The sequence below is a fragment of the Mercenaria mercenaria genome, chromosome 1 (genome assembly GCF_021730395.1).
Source record: "Mercenaria mercenaria strain notata chromosome 1, MADL_Memer_1, whole genome shotgun sequence".
Classification (NCBI taxonomy): Eukaryota; Metazoa; Mollusca; class Bivalvia; order Venerida; family Veneridae; genus Mercenaria; species Mercenaria mercenaria.
Genome location: NC_069361.1, coordinates 74601089 through 74616506, shown reverse-complemented (window position 1 = coordinate 74616506; position 15418 = coordinate 74601089). Strand labels below are relative to the sequence as shown.

General features: G+C 35.9%; 1 protein-coding gene across 1 annotated transcript in view; it reads left to right on the top strand.

Moving 5' to 3' along the window:
- The window catches only part of LOC123533801 (uncharacterized), a 52567-nt gene that overhangs the window by 27129 nt on the left and 10020 nt on the right, over nucleotides 1-15418 (top strand). The window contains exon 2 of the mRNA XM_045315681.2: nucleotides 13721-13883. Within this exon, the coding sequence (XP_045171616.1) occupies nucleotides 13743-13883 (141 nt within the window). The 5' untranslated portion in view covers nucleotides 13721-13742. The remainder of the gene's footprint in view (nucleotides 1-13720; nucleotides 13884-15418) is intronic.

The window sequence follows — 15418 nt, the reverse complement described above, 5'->3', positions numbered from 1 at the left end:
TGGACTGAGACAATCAGGGTAGATGACTATGGACTGATTTTATGTCAGATTACCTCCCTTTGTTTCAAATTAAATTTGGTATAATAGCTCCGTAACTAATGAAGAAACTGATCTGAATTTCATTTATGCCATCACATGGACTTGGACAATCAGTTTAGATGCATATTGACTGATTTTATGACAAATTACCTCCCTTTATTTTTAGCTCACCTGTCACAAAGTGATAAGGTGAGCTTTTGTGACTGTGCAGCGTCTGTCGTCTGTCCGTGTGTAAACTTTTGCTTGTGACCACTCTAGAGGTCACATTTTTCATGGGATCTTTATGAAAGTTGGTCAGAATGTTCATCTTGATGATATCTAGGTCAAGTTTGAAACTTGGTCACGTGCGGTCCAAAACTAGGCCAGTAGATCTAAAAATAGAAAAACCTTGTGACCTCTCTAGAGGCCATACTTTTCAATGGATCTTCATGAAAATTAGTCAGAATGTTCAACTTGATGATATCTAGGTCAAGTTAGAAACTGGGTCACATGCCTTCAAAAACTAGGTCAGTAGGTCAAATAATAAAAAAACCTTGTGACCTCTCTAGAGGCCATATTTTTCATCGGATCTGTATGAAAATTGGTCTGAATGTTCATCTTGATGATATCTAGGTCAAGTTTGAAACTGGGTCACTTATGTTCCAAAACTAGGTCAGTATGTCTAAATATAGAAAATCCTTGTGACCTCTCTAGAGGCCATACTTTTCAATGGATCTTCATGAAAGTTAGTGAGAATCTTCACCTTGATGATATCTAGGTCAAGTTCGAAACTGGGTCACGTGCCGTTAAAAACTAGGTCAGTAGGTCAAATAATAAGAAAACCTTGTGACCTCTCTAGAAGCCATATTTTTCATGGGATATGTATGAAAGTTGGTCTGATTGTCCATCTTGATGATATCTGGGTCAAGTTCAAAACTGGGTCAAGTGCGGTCAAAAACTAGGTCAGTAGGTCTAAAAATAGAAAAACCTTGTGACCTCTCTAGAAGCCATACTTTTCAATGGATCTGTCATAGAGGGCCCTTATCGTTTCCAGGGTGTTGGGGTCATGACTCGGGCTCACAGGTGGTACCGGTTGATTTTTTGTAGTCTTGGGGAAATTAGCCGGGTTCGAGCTCCTGTGAGATTCTACCGAGTGTTATAAATTTAAAGGAACCTCATTTTGACAGACTTATAAGCCTTTGGTTTTAGGCTTGACCTTTGTCCACACTGCAGATAAAACACAATGTAACTGTTTTTTGAAGTTTAATTCAGGTTTCCCATTTAGATTATAACAAGCAACAAAGATGTAACAAAGTTCCAGTGAATAATAAATTTCCAATGTTAAAGTTGCAACAATTCACAAAATCCTGTATTTAAATAACAAAGTAAAGCTTAAGTGTTCCTTCAAAGTTTAATAGGCTGACTCAATATAAGTCATTGATATGCCCTTATTTCTGGCAAGAGATGCCAGGAACTTTTAAAACATCTTTTCACCTTTGTGTCTAAAACTTAACTCCTTGAATAGCAGCAAAAACTGCATGATCAAGATTTGCAAATAAAAATAATTAACCAATGAAAAGAAATATACTTTTATCAGTAGCCAATCAAATTTAAGCTTGAAAGGTCCTGGATGACCCTCTCACATCTAAAGCCATAAACTAATACCATTATTCAATATTCAAATTATATCTACATGACAACAAGCTTATTAAAGATACCTGGTGATAGCAGACACACCAATTTATGATAATTGCAATTAGCAGTTCTGGACAGGTAATGCCAGATGTCACATATCTGCACATAAAAGTGCCAATATCTTTTCATATAGCTTGGCTTCACATTTTGTTTGCATAATAAATCTACTGAAAATCTTCTTAATTTAATAAATAAATAATCTTTAAAAAAATACCTTTTTATAACAAATTTCTGAATTTTAATTTCTTGCATATTTCAATTTAAAAATATGGCCTAAATTTTACTGCTATTACACATTCCCCCCTGGCATATTATGTTTGTCCCCAAACATATTAAATACATAGTCATTATAACATAACAAAACACAGTTTAAACATATGATATGAAGATTTTCTTAGTACTTAACATTTTTTTTCTTTTTGTGTATTATTTACATTATTTACAGATGGTACCATTTCATATTTACATTACACGTGTATATATGTTAACATGCTGAATAATGGCACAATCATTTTAGTATCAATCTGATTCACTTTTCAAGAAAAACATTAATATAATTTCAAAACATCCTTTTCAATTACAGTTGTGCCAATTTTTGTTTTTTTATCATCATAACATCATATAACAACTTCTGCCCTCTGTCTTATTCACATCATCACATTATCATAAATAACACAGCATCATTGCTATTTCAACTCTGATTTCTAATCATCACTGTAATCATCACTATTTTATTTCAGTATACATGTAGCATCATTGCAACAACAGTTTATAATAGCATCATGGCTTTTTTCCCTTCACAATTCATTGCATTTCTTAACTCGTTTCTGTTCACAGTTCTATAGCATGTTTGTTTGTTACTTTTCGACAGTGTATTGCATTTGCACATCATTTTTCAGCTCATCATGGCACTGTCATTAGTTTTTTTTCATCATTTTATTGTCATCATTCAACCGACACTAAGACTGTCAATGTTGTTTTTTTTTCAGTTGCTACTTTTCCACTGTAGTTTTTAAATTTATAATAAAATATCACATTCTTTCATTTTGAGTACACCATCATATACTGTATATACCTTGCTACCAGTTATCTGTGAACAAACAGTCCCAAACCATTATTTAAGCAGCCCGCCAAGTATACTGCTTAATTTTTTGCAACATAATGATTTTTTAAGGTAAATCAGAATCTCAAACATAGGATTATATCTATAAATTATATGGAAATACTTATGACTCTATATAGAATGCTATAAAAAATCTGGTCTCTCAAAATATTTTAACTCAACTCAACTGCCTTTTTAGGTCTCTGTATAGAAATAAAACTTAAAGGTGGCTTCATCCAAAACAGAAAATGCAAAATTTGTCATAATTGACAATAAATACCTATTTTAATAAAATGCTTACTAGAAGCAGACAGATTCTTTAAAATTGTAACATATTCTCTTTGAAATAAGACTAAGGAAATAAATGCACAAAATTTTGACACCAATGTTGGATAAAACAGAGGCTTTCTCAAGCAAGACCTGCGCGCTTGATCTAACTTAAAACTCACTCCTATCTTATCAAAGATTGGCCCACCTATCAATAAGTAAGTTGATCTTTTTTTTTTTTTTTTGAGAAAAAAACAAACAAAACATACTAGTACTTACAACAACTATAGTCTATTTAAAGCAAAAAGAATATTATTTTGTGTTAAGCAATGTAAATTCTATACAAAAAGGGATGTTTTTTTTTTTTCAAGATGAAAGCTTTAACTCAATGAAATAATACTTCTTGTATTTCTTTTTTTTTTTTTTTTTTTTAGAAACTGACCTGCATTCTCACTGTATCATCTATAGTACATATTTTAAACTATCTTATTTTTTTTTGTAATCTCACCTAATCTACCAGTGGAATTGTTTGTACTACAATACAAGTAATTTGATTACAATATGTACTGCTAATTAAATGCTGGACTCTGCCTACTATGAAGTAATGTTTAACATGACTGCTGAAAATCATTCTTCAAAAGTTTCAGAAAGTTTTCCAAAAGAACACTGGGCACATCTTCTTCATGGTACCAACATGGGGGAATATTTTTATTCTGGTGACTGATCAGATATCTGTATGTACCATCGTCCTCAATGCATATTTCCAATAGGTGCTCAGTTTCAATGAATAATTCTGTATAGATTCTTTTCATAGGCCTTCCTTCCTGTCTATCTAACCTGAATTTTAGACAGACAATCTTTCCCTGTCTTTTCCATTCTTGGGTCAGTTTGTCAAGTTTAATGTATATGTCCTCTGCAAATGCCCTAGCAGCTTGCAGCGTGCACCATTCAGGTGTTGATGATTTCCGTTGTAGATAGTAATATGGCCTACATTTGATGATACGAACTCCCAGCAGTTTGGTGTTGTCAATGTTGGACACTTTGTCCGAAATTTCAGCTGTCTTTTGTTTGTGTGTGGAATCTGATTTGTTCATTTCTGTTTGAGTGCCTGTAGATTTTGAAGTTGTGACCTGATTTACTGTTGGCTTTTCAAAGAACTTGAATTTTCCTTTCTGTGTTTGACGGCGGCGTTTCTTCCCTTTCATTGTCTTTTCAGCATGAAATTCTCTTCTCATTTGATCGGGGATCTTGCATGAAAATTGCCAGTCTGGTTTCTTACCCTCCTGTTTATAACGCAGCTTGTACAAAGATTTCTTTTTATTTGACCAGGCCTCCAGGATTCTTGAAATCTCGTGCTCTGAGTATGGCTTACATGTGCCATTAGTGCAGTCCGGACAGGTTTCTGGAGAAGAAACTCTAGATGTGTCTGTTTCTGTTTGTCTGCTTGTGGATGGCTGCTCTTCTGCAGGTATTCTTGGCTGCTCTTGTGTTTGTTTTGCTGTCTGCTTGTCTTGACTTGGCCTGTTGTGTTGCTGCTGTGGTTGTTTAGGCTGCAGGGGTAACTGTGGCCTTTTTTGCACTGGTGGTTGCTGAAGATCTCTCGGTCTGACTGGTTGTGTCTGAGGCCTTTCTGCCCTCTCTGGAAGGTCAGGGTCATCTTGGATCTCCTCAGGGTTCAACTCATTATTATGGTCTTCCTCTGGTAAGGGATTTGTAGGACGCTCTGCCGGGTCATAATATGGTTTTAGTCTCTGTACATTCACCAGCGACTTGACCTCTTTGTTAGTTTTGCAATTTCTCAGTCGGTACGTGTCATTGGAACATATTTGCACTATGTAATATGGTCCGACCCATTTTCGGTGTAACTTTGGTGCTTTCCCTAGCGGAACCTTTGAGCAGTACAGCCACACTCTCTGTGCTGGTATGTAACTAACTTCTTTTGCATTCTTGTCATATTGTGACTTGTACCTTTCTTGAGCTTTTTCAATATTTTCCTTAGCTATTTGCCTAGCATCCTCCATATTCTGTAGAATTCTGCTTAAAAAAACTTTATGGTCCTGTGTCATATGCTCCTTGGGAATTAATGCTGTGTCAATTGGCATCTTCATCTCATGGCCAAATAACATGAAATAAGGTGAATACTCTGTAGACTGTGTTGCAGGTGTGGCTCGATAGGCCATCATGATGCCTGGTAACAGTTCTGGCCAGTCATCCTGCTGATTCTTGGTGTAAGCACGTAGAGCCTGCAGAACAACAGAATTCATACGCTCCACAGAACCATTCGTTTGCGGATGATAGGAACTGGTAAGGTGTCTGGTGATTTGGAAAAACTCACACAGAGCCTTCACCAGCTTAGACGTGAAATTTTTTCCACGGTCCGTGATTAGAACTCGAGGTGCGCCAAACCTAGTTACGATTTCTCTGTAGAAAACGGCGGCTACTTCAGTGGCCTCCTGAGTTCGGAGCGGAAAAGCTTCACACCATTTTGAGCAGCTGTCTACCACAAGGAGCACATGTTTGTACTTGTCCTTGGTAGTAGGCAGACCACTCAAAATGTCCATGTGCCATCTATCAAGCACATCACTGACTGGTTGCGGATGTAGAGGAGGTCGTTTAGCATGAAAGTTACGCTTAGACTGTTGGCACACTTCGCATGAACGTACATATAGCTGGATATCGTGGTACATAGAACTCCAATAAAATTTATTCCTGAGTGCCATATAAGTACGATCGAAACCTTGATGCCCCCCTAAAACACAGTCATGATATGAGCGAAGAACATCATCTCGAAGAACCCTTGGTACAGCTACTTGCTTTACCAGACGGTCCTCTCAAGGAGTGTTCTTGCCCCGCTTCATATAAAGATGGACAAGTACACCATCATCTAATTCAAATTGTAGGCTTCAGCCACAACAGTTTTGGCCTTTTCTGAGTCTTCTGGCACAACATTAAAAAATTTGTACTTGTAAATATCCCTGAAGTCTGGACATGACCTCTGTAAATTAACTAAGTCTGGCAACTGTACATTCTGAGGCTTCTCATCTTGCAGACTTGCAATAATTTCTTCCTGTGTTTCGTTTTCATATATAAAAGTGACTTCAGTACTGCAAGTGTCTGTTGAAGTATTTACATTAAAAACTTGATCTTCATCTGGTGTTTGGGTAGAACTAATCTTATACTTTTGTCTTGACAAATAATCAGCAGGATTCTGTTTTCCTGGCTTATGTACAATCTCAAAATTGTACCCTTGAAGTAACAAGCTCCACCTACCTAACCTACCATTACAGTCCTTAATGCTCTGCAAGTATTTCACAGACACATTGTCCGTAAACACTGTAAATTTCTGATTTACTAGATACTCCCTATAGTGCTGTATTCCCTCAACTAGTGCCAAAGCTTCTTTCTCTGTAATGTGCCACTTTAATTCATTTCCATGTAAGGCACGACCATTGTACGCAATCGCATGTTCCTTGCCATTTTGGACTTGCGAGAGAATAAATCCAACAGAATAGTCACTTGCGTCAATTGTCAAATTAAAGGGCAACTCAAACTTTGGATAGGCAAGGATAGGTGCCTCAGTGAGTCGTTTCTTTAACTCATTGAAAGACATTTCACATTCTGAGGTCCATTTAAATCTTTTATTCTTTTTGAGCAACTGATTTAAAGGGCCAGCTATCTTTGAGAAATCCTTTACAAACCTGCGAAAAAAATTTGCTGTTGCAAGGAAACTTTTGACTTGTTTAGCACTTGTAGGACTTTTGAATTTTTTCAGCTTCTCTATGTTTTCAGGATTTACCCTAATGCCGTCTTTCGACACAATGTGACCTAGGTACTTAATTGACTTTGTGGCAAAAGCACATTTTGCCGGGTGAAGCTTCAAATTAGCACTTCTAAGAAGCTGAAACAACTGTTGAAGATGGGACAGGTGGGAATCAAATGACTTATCAAATAAAAGCACATCATCAACATAAATCAAGGCTGACTTGAAGTTCATAGATTTCAATACCTTGTACATTAGGCTTTGAAAGGTCAAGGTTGAATTGGAAAGACCCATAGGTAGGCGCTTGAAATTGAAAATTCCTCTTGGGTAATGAATGCAGCCTTATGTTTTGTTTTTGGGTCAAGGGGTACTTGAAAAAATCCACTGCGCAAATCCACAGAGGAGAAAATCTCGGGTTCAGTGTCTGCCAAGGTGTCAAATACATCAGGCAAACTGGGAATGGGAAATGACATAGGGACCGACTGTTCATTTAACCTCCTGAAATCAACACAGAACCTGTACTCATTTGTGTTTCCTTTCTTGACCAATACCACAGGGGCATGATAGGGGGAGGTTGACTCCTCAATGATGTCAGCCTCAAGATACTCATCTAGCTGCTTGTCGAGGACCCTACGCATTTCAGGGGACTGACGGTAAGGAGGACAACTGACGGGCTTTTCTGTTTTCGTATGTATGGTATGGAAATGCATATTAGTCTCCCCTAATTCTGAAATATCCTTGGCAAATATGTCTCTATTTTTTCCTAAAAGGGTATAAAGTTGCTCTATTTGTTGGTCGCTGAGATCTGTTTGATCAAGATTGATCCCCAGCTCATTAACTATCCTCTTATAATACTTTGGAGTATAAATATCTTGCCCAGCACTGGACGCTACATTAATGGTCGCCTCAGGTTTGAGGTCTGATACACAAGAGTTTGTGACTTGCGAAGCTTTAGCTATTGTGTCCTTTGATTCCAGGAACACAGGCATACTGGGGGTTCATTAACCGATATGTTCCCTTTGAATTTAGCACTCTACAGACCGTTTTACACCTCCAGCCAGAGAATGTTTTCCCATCAAACTTAATGTGGGTTCTAGCATAACAACTGATCCATTTGGGATTCTGGGAACATGAACAGGGATAACCATTTCACTGTGAGGTGGCACAATGACCTCACATGGCACTGAAGCTAGCACTATAGGTGTATTGTAGTCAGGGAAAGTATCTACTGTAATACTACCTACAAATGGAGTTTCCCTAAGACTACTAGATTTATTTGCTCTAGGGGCTGGTATTGTCAACTTCATAGCCCCAAAATCTGTCTGAACAGAATTTGTCCTAAGAAAATCAATGCCTAAGATTGCTTTTGCATGCAAAGTCTCAAAAATTCTAAATTTCTGTTTCAAAGTTAGCCCTCCTATATTTACATCTAAAATTGTCTCTCCTAAAACTACATGTCGCTCTCCACAGACACCTAAAACTGCACCTACATCAGACTGGGACACCTTTGCCTCCGGTGCAACTTGTTTTAACAATCTTCTTGACATACAAGAAATGCTAGCACCACTATCTACCAGACATGATATACTATTTTTGCCAAACTTAACTTCTACAAACTTTCTATCTAAACTGGTGCTAAACTTGATTTTAGGCTCCTCACTACCAAAATCTGCAAAATTGGAGCAAACTTTCTGGCTGCAACACCAAGATTTTAATTTAAGCTTTCTTGGTGCCATCTTTCACTTTATGAAGGCTTACTATAAACTAGGAGGTACAAAAGTCTACTACTTTAAACTGAGAATACTACTCTATCACTACAACATTCAGATCTATGCAATGCCGCTTTAATTGTGGCATATCAGACACCTTCCTTGCAGAGCACGTGAAATTACATGCAGATTTATCTGCTCTAACATTTTACAGCTTATACTATGGTCAGAAAATTAGTTACTAACAAGTGTATGAAATGCACTAAAAAAATTTTACAAGCTTGTCTGAGACGTACTATAAACAACCTTTAAGAACACACTGGCTGTATCCAAATAAACATCTTTTTAATGATGGAACCATAAATCATAAATGGCTTTAAATGAACATGACTCTTCAGGAAGTTCAGAAAAATGAAACAAAAAGGCACAGTAAGCCGCAGGCATTTAAATGGGAAAAATTCCCACAAGTATATTCAAACAGTTTTTTCTTAAACTGCAAAAATTTCAATTCACATAATGAACAGCTAAGCCTCTATTCTCAAATTTGGTGTTCAAATATTCCTAGCTAAAACATCAGGTTAAAAAAAAATAAACAAAATGACACAAAGTATTAATTTTTCCAACAAGATTAACACTAGTTTGCTTAGATATAAATTCTAACACCTCACTAATTTTCACCAGTAATTTTTAATCCATATGCGAGTTCTCTCTTAAATTTGAATATCTTCAATTTAAGATAAATTTCTCACTAGGATAGGAATGGAAATAATATTATATTTACATGTATAAGACTCAGACCACACTTTTTACAACTAGTCTAAAACAAATTATTACTTGGAAGCAAGTGTACCTTTAATTTTATTATATTTCTTCCCTCAACTGACAAAATGTTCCTCTATGCAACAATCTTGAAATTTAAGCCAAAGTTACTTACATGACTTTTCAGAAATCAATTTTTGGGTTATTTTCAGCTTTGAAAATATGAAAAACAAACCCACTTTTATTTGTAAAAACAATGAGCAAAACTCTGAGACCTTAAATATTTTCCTTCAAAAGTGCATTATTGTTGCCTTTAAACCCAAGATTTGCCCAGAATCACAGATAACAAGTAATAAGGAAAACAAGTATATTCAGTATGTACTCACCACAGTTTATGCTTTATGGTAAATTTAGAGTTTCACTGATTGTCTTGTACATTTATTCCTGCATGCCCACATGTCATAAGGATCCTGGCTTTTTAGTTACTGGTTACAGCGTCTCATCCCCTGGTTCCATCAAAATGCACCGGAAAAATAGCTGTTCATCGAAGTTTGGTTTTGTGTTTTTAAAGAGTTCTGTAGTTCCATCGCCATTGCCAAAGAAAAATTGTTTATAAACGTTTGGTCTCGTAATTTTGTATTGATCTCAAGCAGAAATCCATAAAGACCAAGATCAAAGAGTCCCATCCATGTTGAAGTAATGTTTATATAAATTTATAAATTTGTTCTTTATAATATGTAGTTTTGTATGTTTTCCAAAGTTCCTTCACCTTGAAATTTTCCAATGTGTCAAACAAAAAAAAAAATTCTATTCCAGTTTCTGCATGTCCATCTCACTGATCGTACCCGGTTACTCCAACCACACATCTGTCATAGAGGGCCCTTATTGTTTCCAGGGTGTTGGGGTCATGACTCGGGCTCACAGGTGGTACCGGTTGATTTTTTGTAGTCTTGGGGAAATTAGCCGGGTTCGAGCTCCTGTGAGATTCTACCGAGTGTTATAAATTTAAAGGAACCTCATTTTGACAGACTTATAAGCCTTTGGTTTTAGGCTTGACCTTTAGATAATTGTCCACAATGCAGATAAAACACAATGTAACTATTTTTTGAAGTTAAATTCAGGTTTCCCATTTAGATTATAACAAGCAACAAAGATGTAACAAAGTTCCAGTGAATAATAAATTTCCAATGTTAAAGTTGCAACAATTCACAAAATCCTGTATTTAAATAACAAAGTAAAGCTTAAGTGTTCCTTCAAAGTTTAATAGGCTGACTCAATATAAGTCATTGATATGCCCTTATTTCTGGCAAGAGATGCCAGGAACTTTTAAAACATCTTTTCACCTTTGTGTCTAAAACTTAACTCCTTGAATAGCAGCAAAAACTGCATGATCAAGATTTGCAAATAAAAATAATTAACCAATGAAAAGAAATATACTTTTATCAGTAGCCAATCAGATTTAAGCTTGAAAGGTCCTGGATGACCCTCTCACATCTAAAGCCATAAACTAATACCATTATTCAATATTCAAATTATATCTACATGACAACAAGCTTATTAAAGATACCTGGTGATAGCAGACACACCAATTTATGATAATTGCAATTAGCAGTTCTGGACAGGTAATGCCAGATGTCACATATCTGCACATAAAAGTGCCAATATCTTTTCATATAGCTTGGCTTCACATTTTGTTTGCATAATAAATCTACTGAAAATCTTCTTAATTTAATAAATAAATAATCTTTAAAAAAATACCTTTTTATAACAAATTTCTGAATTTTAATTTCTTGCATATTTCAATTTAAAAATATGGCCTAAATTTTACTGCTATTACAGATCTTCATGAAAGTTAATCAGAATGTTTACCTTGATAATATCTAGATCAAGTTTGAAACTGGGTCACATGTCATCAAAAACTAGGTCAGTAGGTCAAATAATAGAAAAACCTTGTGACCTCTCTAAGAGGCCATATTTTTCATGGGATCTATATAAAGGTTGGTCTGAATGTTCATCTTGATGATATCTTGGTCAGGTTTGAAACTGGGTCACATGAGCTCGAAAACTAGGTCACTATGTCAAATAATAGAAAAAAACGATGTCATACTCAGTTCAAAACTGGGTCACGTGGGGACATGTGAGTGATTCAGGACCATCATGGTCCTCTTGTTTATGTTATTGAATATACCTTAGCAGCTTCTAATGAGATTGGTTTTAAATGTTATTTTTAAGTCTTCCAGGGTAAGGAATAGTAATGCTGGTACAAAAATGCAGCATTTGAGCCTAGGACCCTCAAACTTGGTATGGAGATTGGCCCTGACTGGTATGTGACCCATAGGTCAAAAGGGACTGTTACAAGAAAATATTTATCCTGATGATATTTAATGTGTATGCCTATGTGATCTATGTCAAAACTTTATCTTATCATTAAGAGGCTGAGCAATGGTACTCAGTTGAGCGATACAGGGCCATTATGGCCCTCTTGTTTTTTTCACTTTCCCAAATTTTAGGGCAGGAGGATCTGTAAAACTAAAGATAAAAAAATACTGGCCTTAATGGGTTTATCCATGCACTGAGTCAAGCACGGAGAAAAGTTGAGCATGCTGTCTTACAGACAGCTCTTGTATAAAATTTTGTAACTACCTCCATTAAATATATGAAAGTAATTAAAAACTGGACTATTTCCAGGCTTTTTTTCCCCATCCTTTTTGGAATGCCACCAACACCAGTGGGTTTTGGGAAAATGCTCTGGGAAATTGTTTTTATTGGGAAAATTTGCAAATTACCAATCTATATAAAGATAATTTTTAGGTAAAATACTAATGGTTTGCATTTCTGTATTTGCTCAACAGTATAACATTACTGTTGTTTTTATAATAACCAAAAATATACATACAAATTAGCAAAACTGTCTTAAAACAGCAAAAATCATAAAAGGTAACACTCAGAATGTGCTTATTAAATTTATACGTATGCTAAAATTACACTATTTTGTTGGGCAGCCCGGATACGAAAATCAAATTTCAGAAATACTCCAGTGAAAATGTGGCGTGTATTAAGAAATCTTTGAACACAAATGAGTGTAAATGATAAGTTGGTTAAATTTCAAACAAATCCATCAGTTGGCCATTATAAGTGACCAATTGCAACGAAACTTTGTGTAGGTAGTTATCATGGAGACAAAGTTTGATATTGCATATGGGATGACTAGGATCAAAGCTAAGGTTACCATAACTGATTTGTGAAAAAAAAACTTGAGACAGGCATGATATATTGCAATGACATTTTGGGAAATAAATTGGTAGCTTGTTTGGAGTGGGAGCTTGGGATTGCTATTTGTTAACAAGGGTCAAAGTCAAGGTCACTGTTATTAAAAGTAGGAAAACAGTTAAAATGGACCCATTGAAATGAAATTTGGTGTGTTTGTTACTAAGCTTGTAAGGTTTTGTTTGTTTGTTTGTTTTGGGTTTAACGCCGTTTTTCAACAGTATTTCAGTCATGTAACGGCGGGCAGTTAACCTAACCAGTGTTCCTGGATTCTGTACCAGTACAAACCTGTTCTCCGCAAGTAACTGCCAACTTCCCCACATGAATCAGAGGTGGAGGACTAATGATTTCAGACACAATGTCGTTTATCAAATAGTCACGGAGAACATACGCCCCGCCCGAGGATCGAACTCACAACCCCGCGATCCGTAGACCGACGCTCTACCTACTGAGCTAAGCGGGCGGGCTTAAGCTTGTAAGGAGACAAAGTTTATTACAATATAGGGTAATAGGATCAAGGTCAACATTACTCAAAGTAGAAAAAAAAATGTTTCTGCTTAATAACTTACAGAAGAAGGAACTTTGAATTGCATAACAGGTCACTGGGGTCAAGGTCAATGTTACTAAAAATAGAAAAACAGCTTCCACTCAATAAGTTGAATGTGGAGTGACTTATGGTAATTATAATTGGTTGGTTTGTAGCTTGTATGGAGACAAAGTTTTGGATTGCATATGGCCTCACTATTATCAAGGTCAAGGTCCCCATTTCTTAAAATAGCAAAACTTACTTTTTTTCATGTACAGCCCCAGTGTGTTCCATTTCAGAAGGTATTTCTGTGCTTGCTATATCTGTACTTAAAAATATTGTGATAGGATACAGCCAAATATGTATAACAGAAATTATCATTTCTTAAACAGAAGATTATAAGTGTGATGCAGCTTTCGTAGAATTTCTGTGTTTCTTGTTTTGGTTTTAAACTAGTGTTATATAAAGTATAGGAGATATTAAACATAATTGTGATAGAAAGAAAACAGCATGCGAGTCTTTCCACATTGAAACAAGATGAATGACATAATAAAATGTAAGGCTTTCTGAAAGGCACTCATTTGATATCCACTGCATATTTTTAATTTAAATTTCAGTGAATGTTTTTACCAGAGAGCAATGGCAAACCGTTTATACTTTCTGACGATCAGTTTGAATACAGGTGAGCAGGGCGGAATTGACTTACCTGGAATGGTGGACAAGGTCAGGAATCTGTTGTGTAACTACTCCTCAGTAACAACGTGTGTCCACAAGTTTAAGGTGTGTATCTTCATTCTCAACCTCTAGCCTGCTGTCGGCAGTGGATCAGTGCAGACCATGATCAGCAGGCACATCTGTGCAGGCTGATTATGTGGTCTGCATTGTTCGCTATTCAGTCAGTAAATTTTCAATGATCACCCCTTCAAATAGTAAATGGTACTGCCCAAATTGAATGATAGACCAGTTCATTAGAAATTTAGCAGGGTAAGGGTTAATTACGATGTCCCTTCTTATACATAACACAGCATGTGCATGTGTAGGTGTTCTTTAGCAAGTACAGTAAAATATTTTGCTAATTCACAAACCCCTCATGTCTTCGAAAAGAAAAACTCTTGAAATGTGTTATTATTGTTATAAACAGCCCATTATGTCATACAGATTGGTCGTATGTCATGAATATTCTACCTGAAAGAACCAAATCCAATTTTAGATATACAATGTATACTTTATCATAAAGTTATCATGACATCACCATGTATTATCATGACATCACCATGTATTAGGGGTTCTAACTGACCAATCAGAGAGCTGCATTTTCGAGTACCTGCCAGTTTCCACTTTGGTATAACCAAGTATATTTTAAATTAACAAATAGTTACTTCAGAAATAAATATCACACTATTTTAGCAATCAAATTAAGATTTTTCACTGTACATGCCCCAGATGATGCTACAAACAAGAAAACTTTGAAGTTTCATTGAAATTTTATATGGATTTATTACCTTTATTTTAGTTATAAATTTGAGATTTTACACAGAGAATCTATGATAAAGTCCGAGTAAAATGTAATGAATACCCAAGTGAAATTTGTATCATTCCGCAATGTTTCGGACAAAATTATGAATAGCACTCTTGTCAGCATGATTTTGATACAAGGTATTGTAACTTCCTTTTAGATAAATAACTAAAGACTTGTTCAAGTGATTTAGATAGAAGCTGCGTTTTTCCAAATGATTTTGTAGCTGTTTCTAGTTCTTTTACCACATATGTTAGAATTGGTCAATAAAATGATCTTTTAGTATAAACAGTACAGTAAATTAAAAGTCATCAAAAATGCGAATCATTGTAAAGAGACAGTCGAGAGACAGTCATGCTTTTGTTATTAAAATTAGGTGGATGACTGAAATTTTTTCTCAGTTTTGACCAAATACTGCTAGAATACCAAAAAATGGTCATCTTAAAACATTACAGGGGAAAAAACTGTGAATATTTACTATGTCTTTATCCCAGAATAACAACTTTATTATGCCCCCCTTCGAAGAAGGTGGGGTATATTGTTTTTGCAGATGTCAGTAGGTCTGTATGTCATTCAGTCAGTTCGTAGACCTATCGGTTTCCGGATGATAACTCAAGAACACTCGAGCCTAGGATCATGAAAGTTTATAGGGAGGTCGGTCATGACCAGCAGATGACCCTTAATAATTTTGAGGTCAGTTGGTCAAAGATCAAGGGCACAATGACCCAGAACAGTTAAACAGTTTCCAGATGATAACTCAACGCATAGGCCTAGGATCATGAAAGTTGATAGGGAGGTT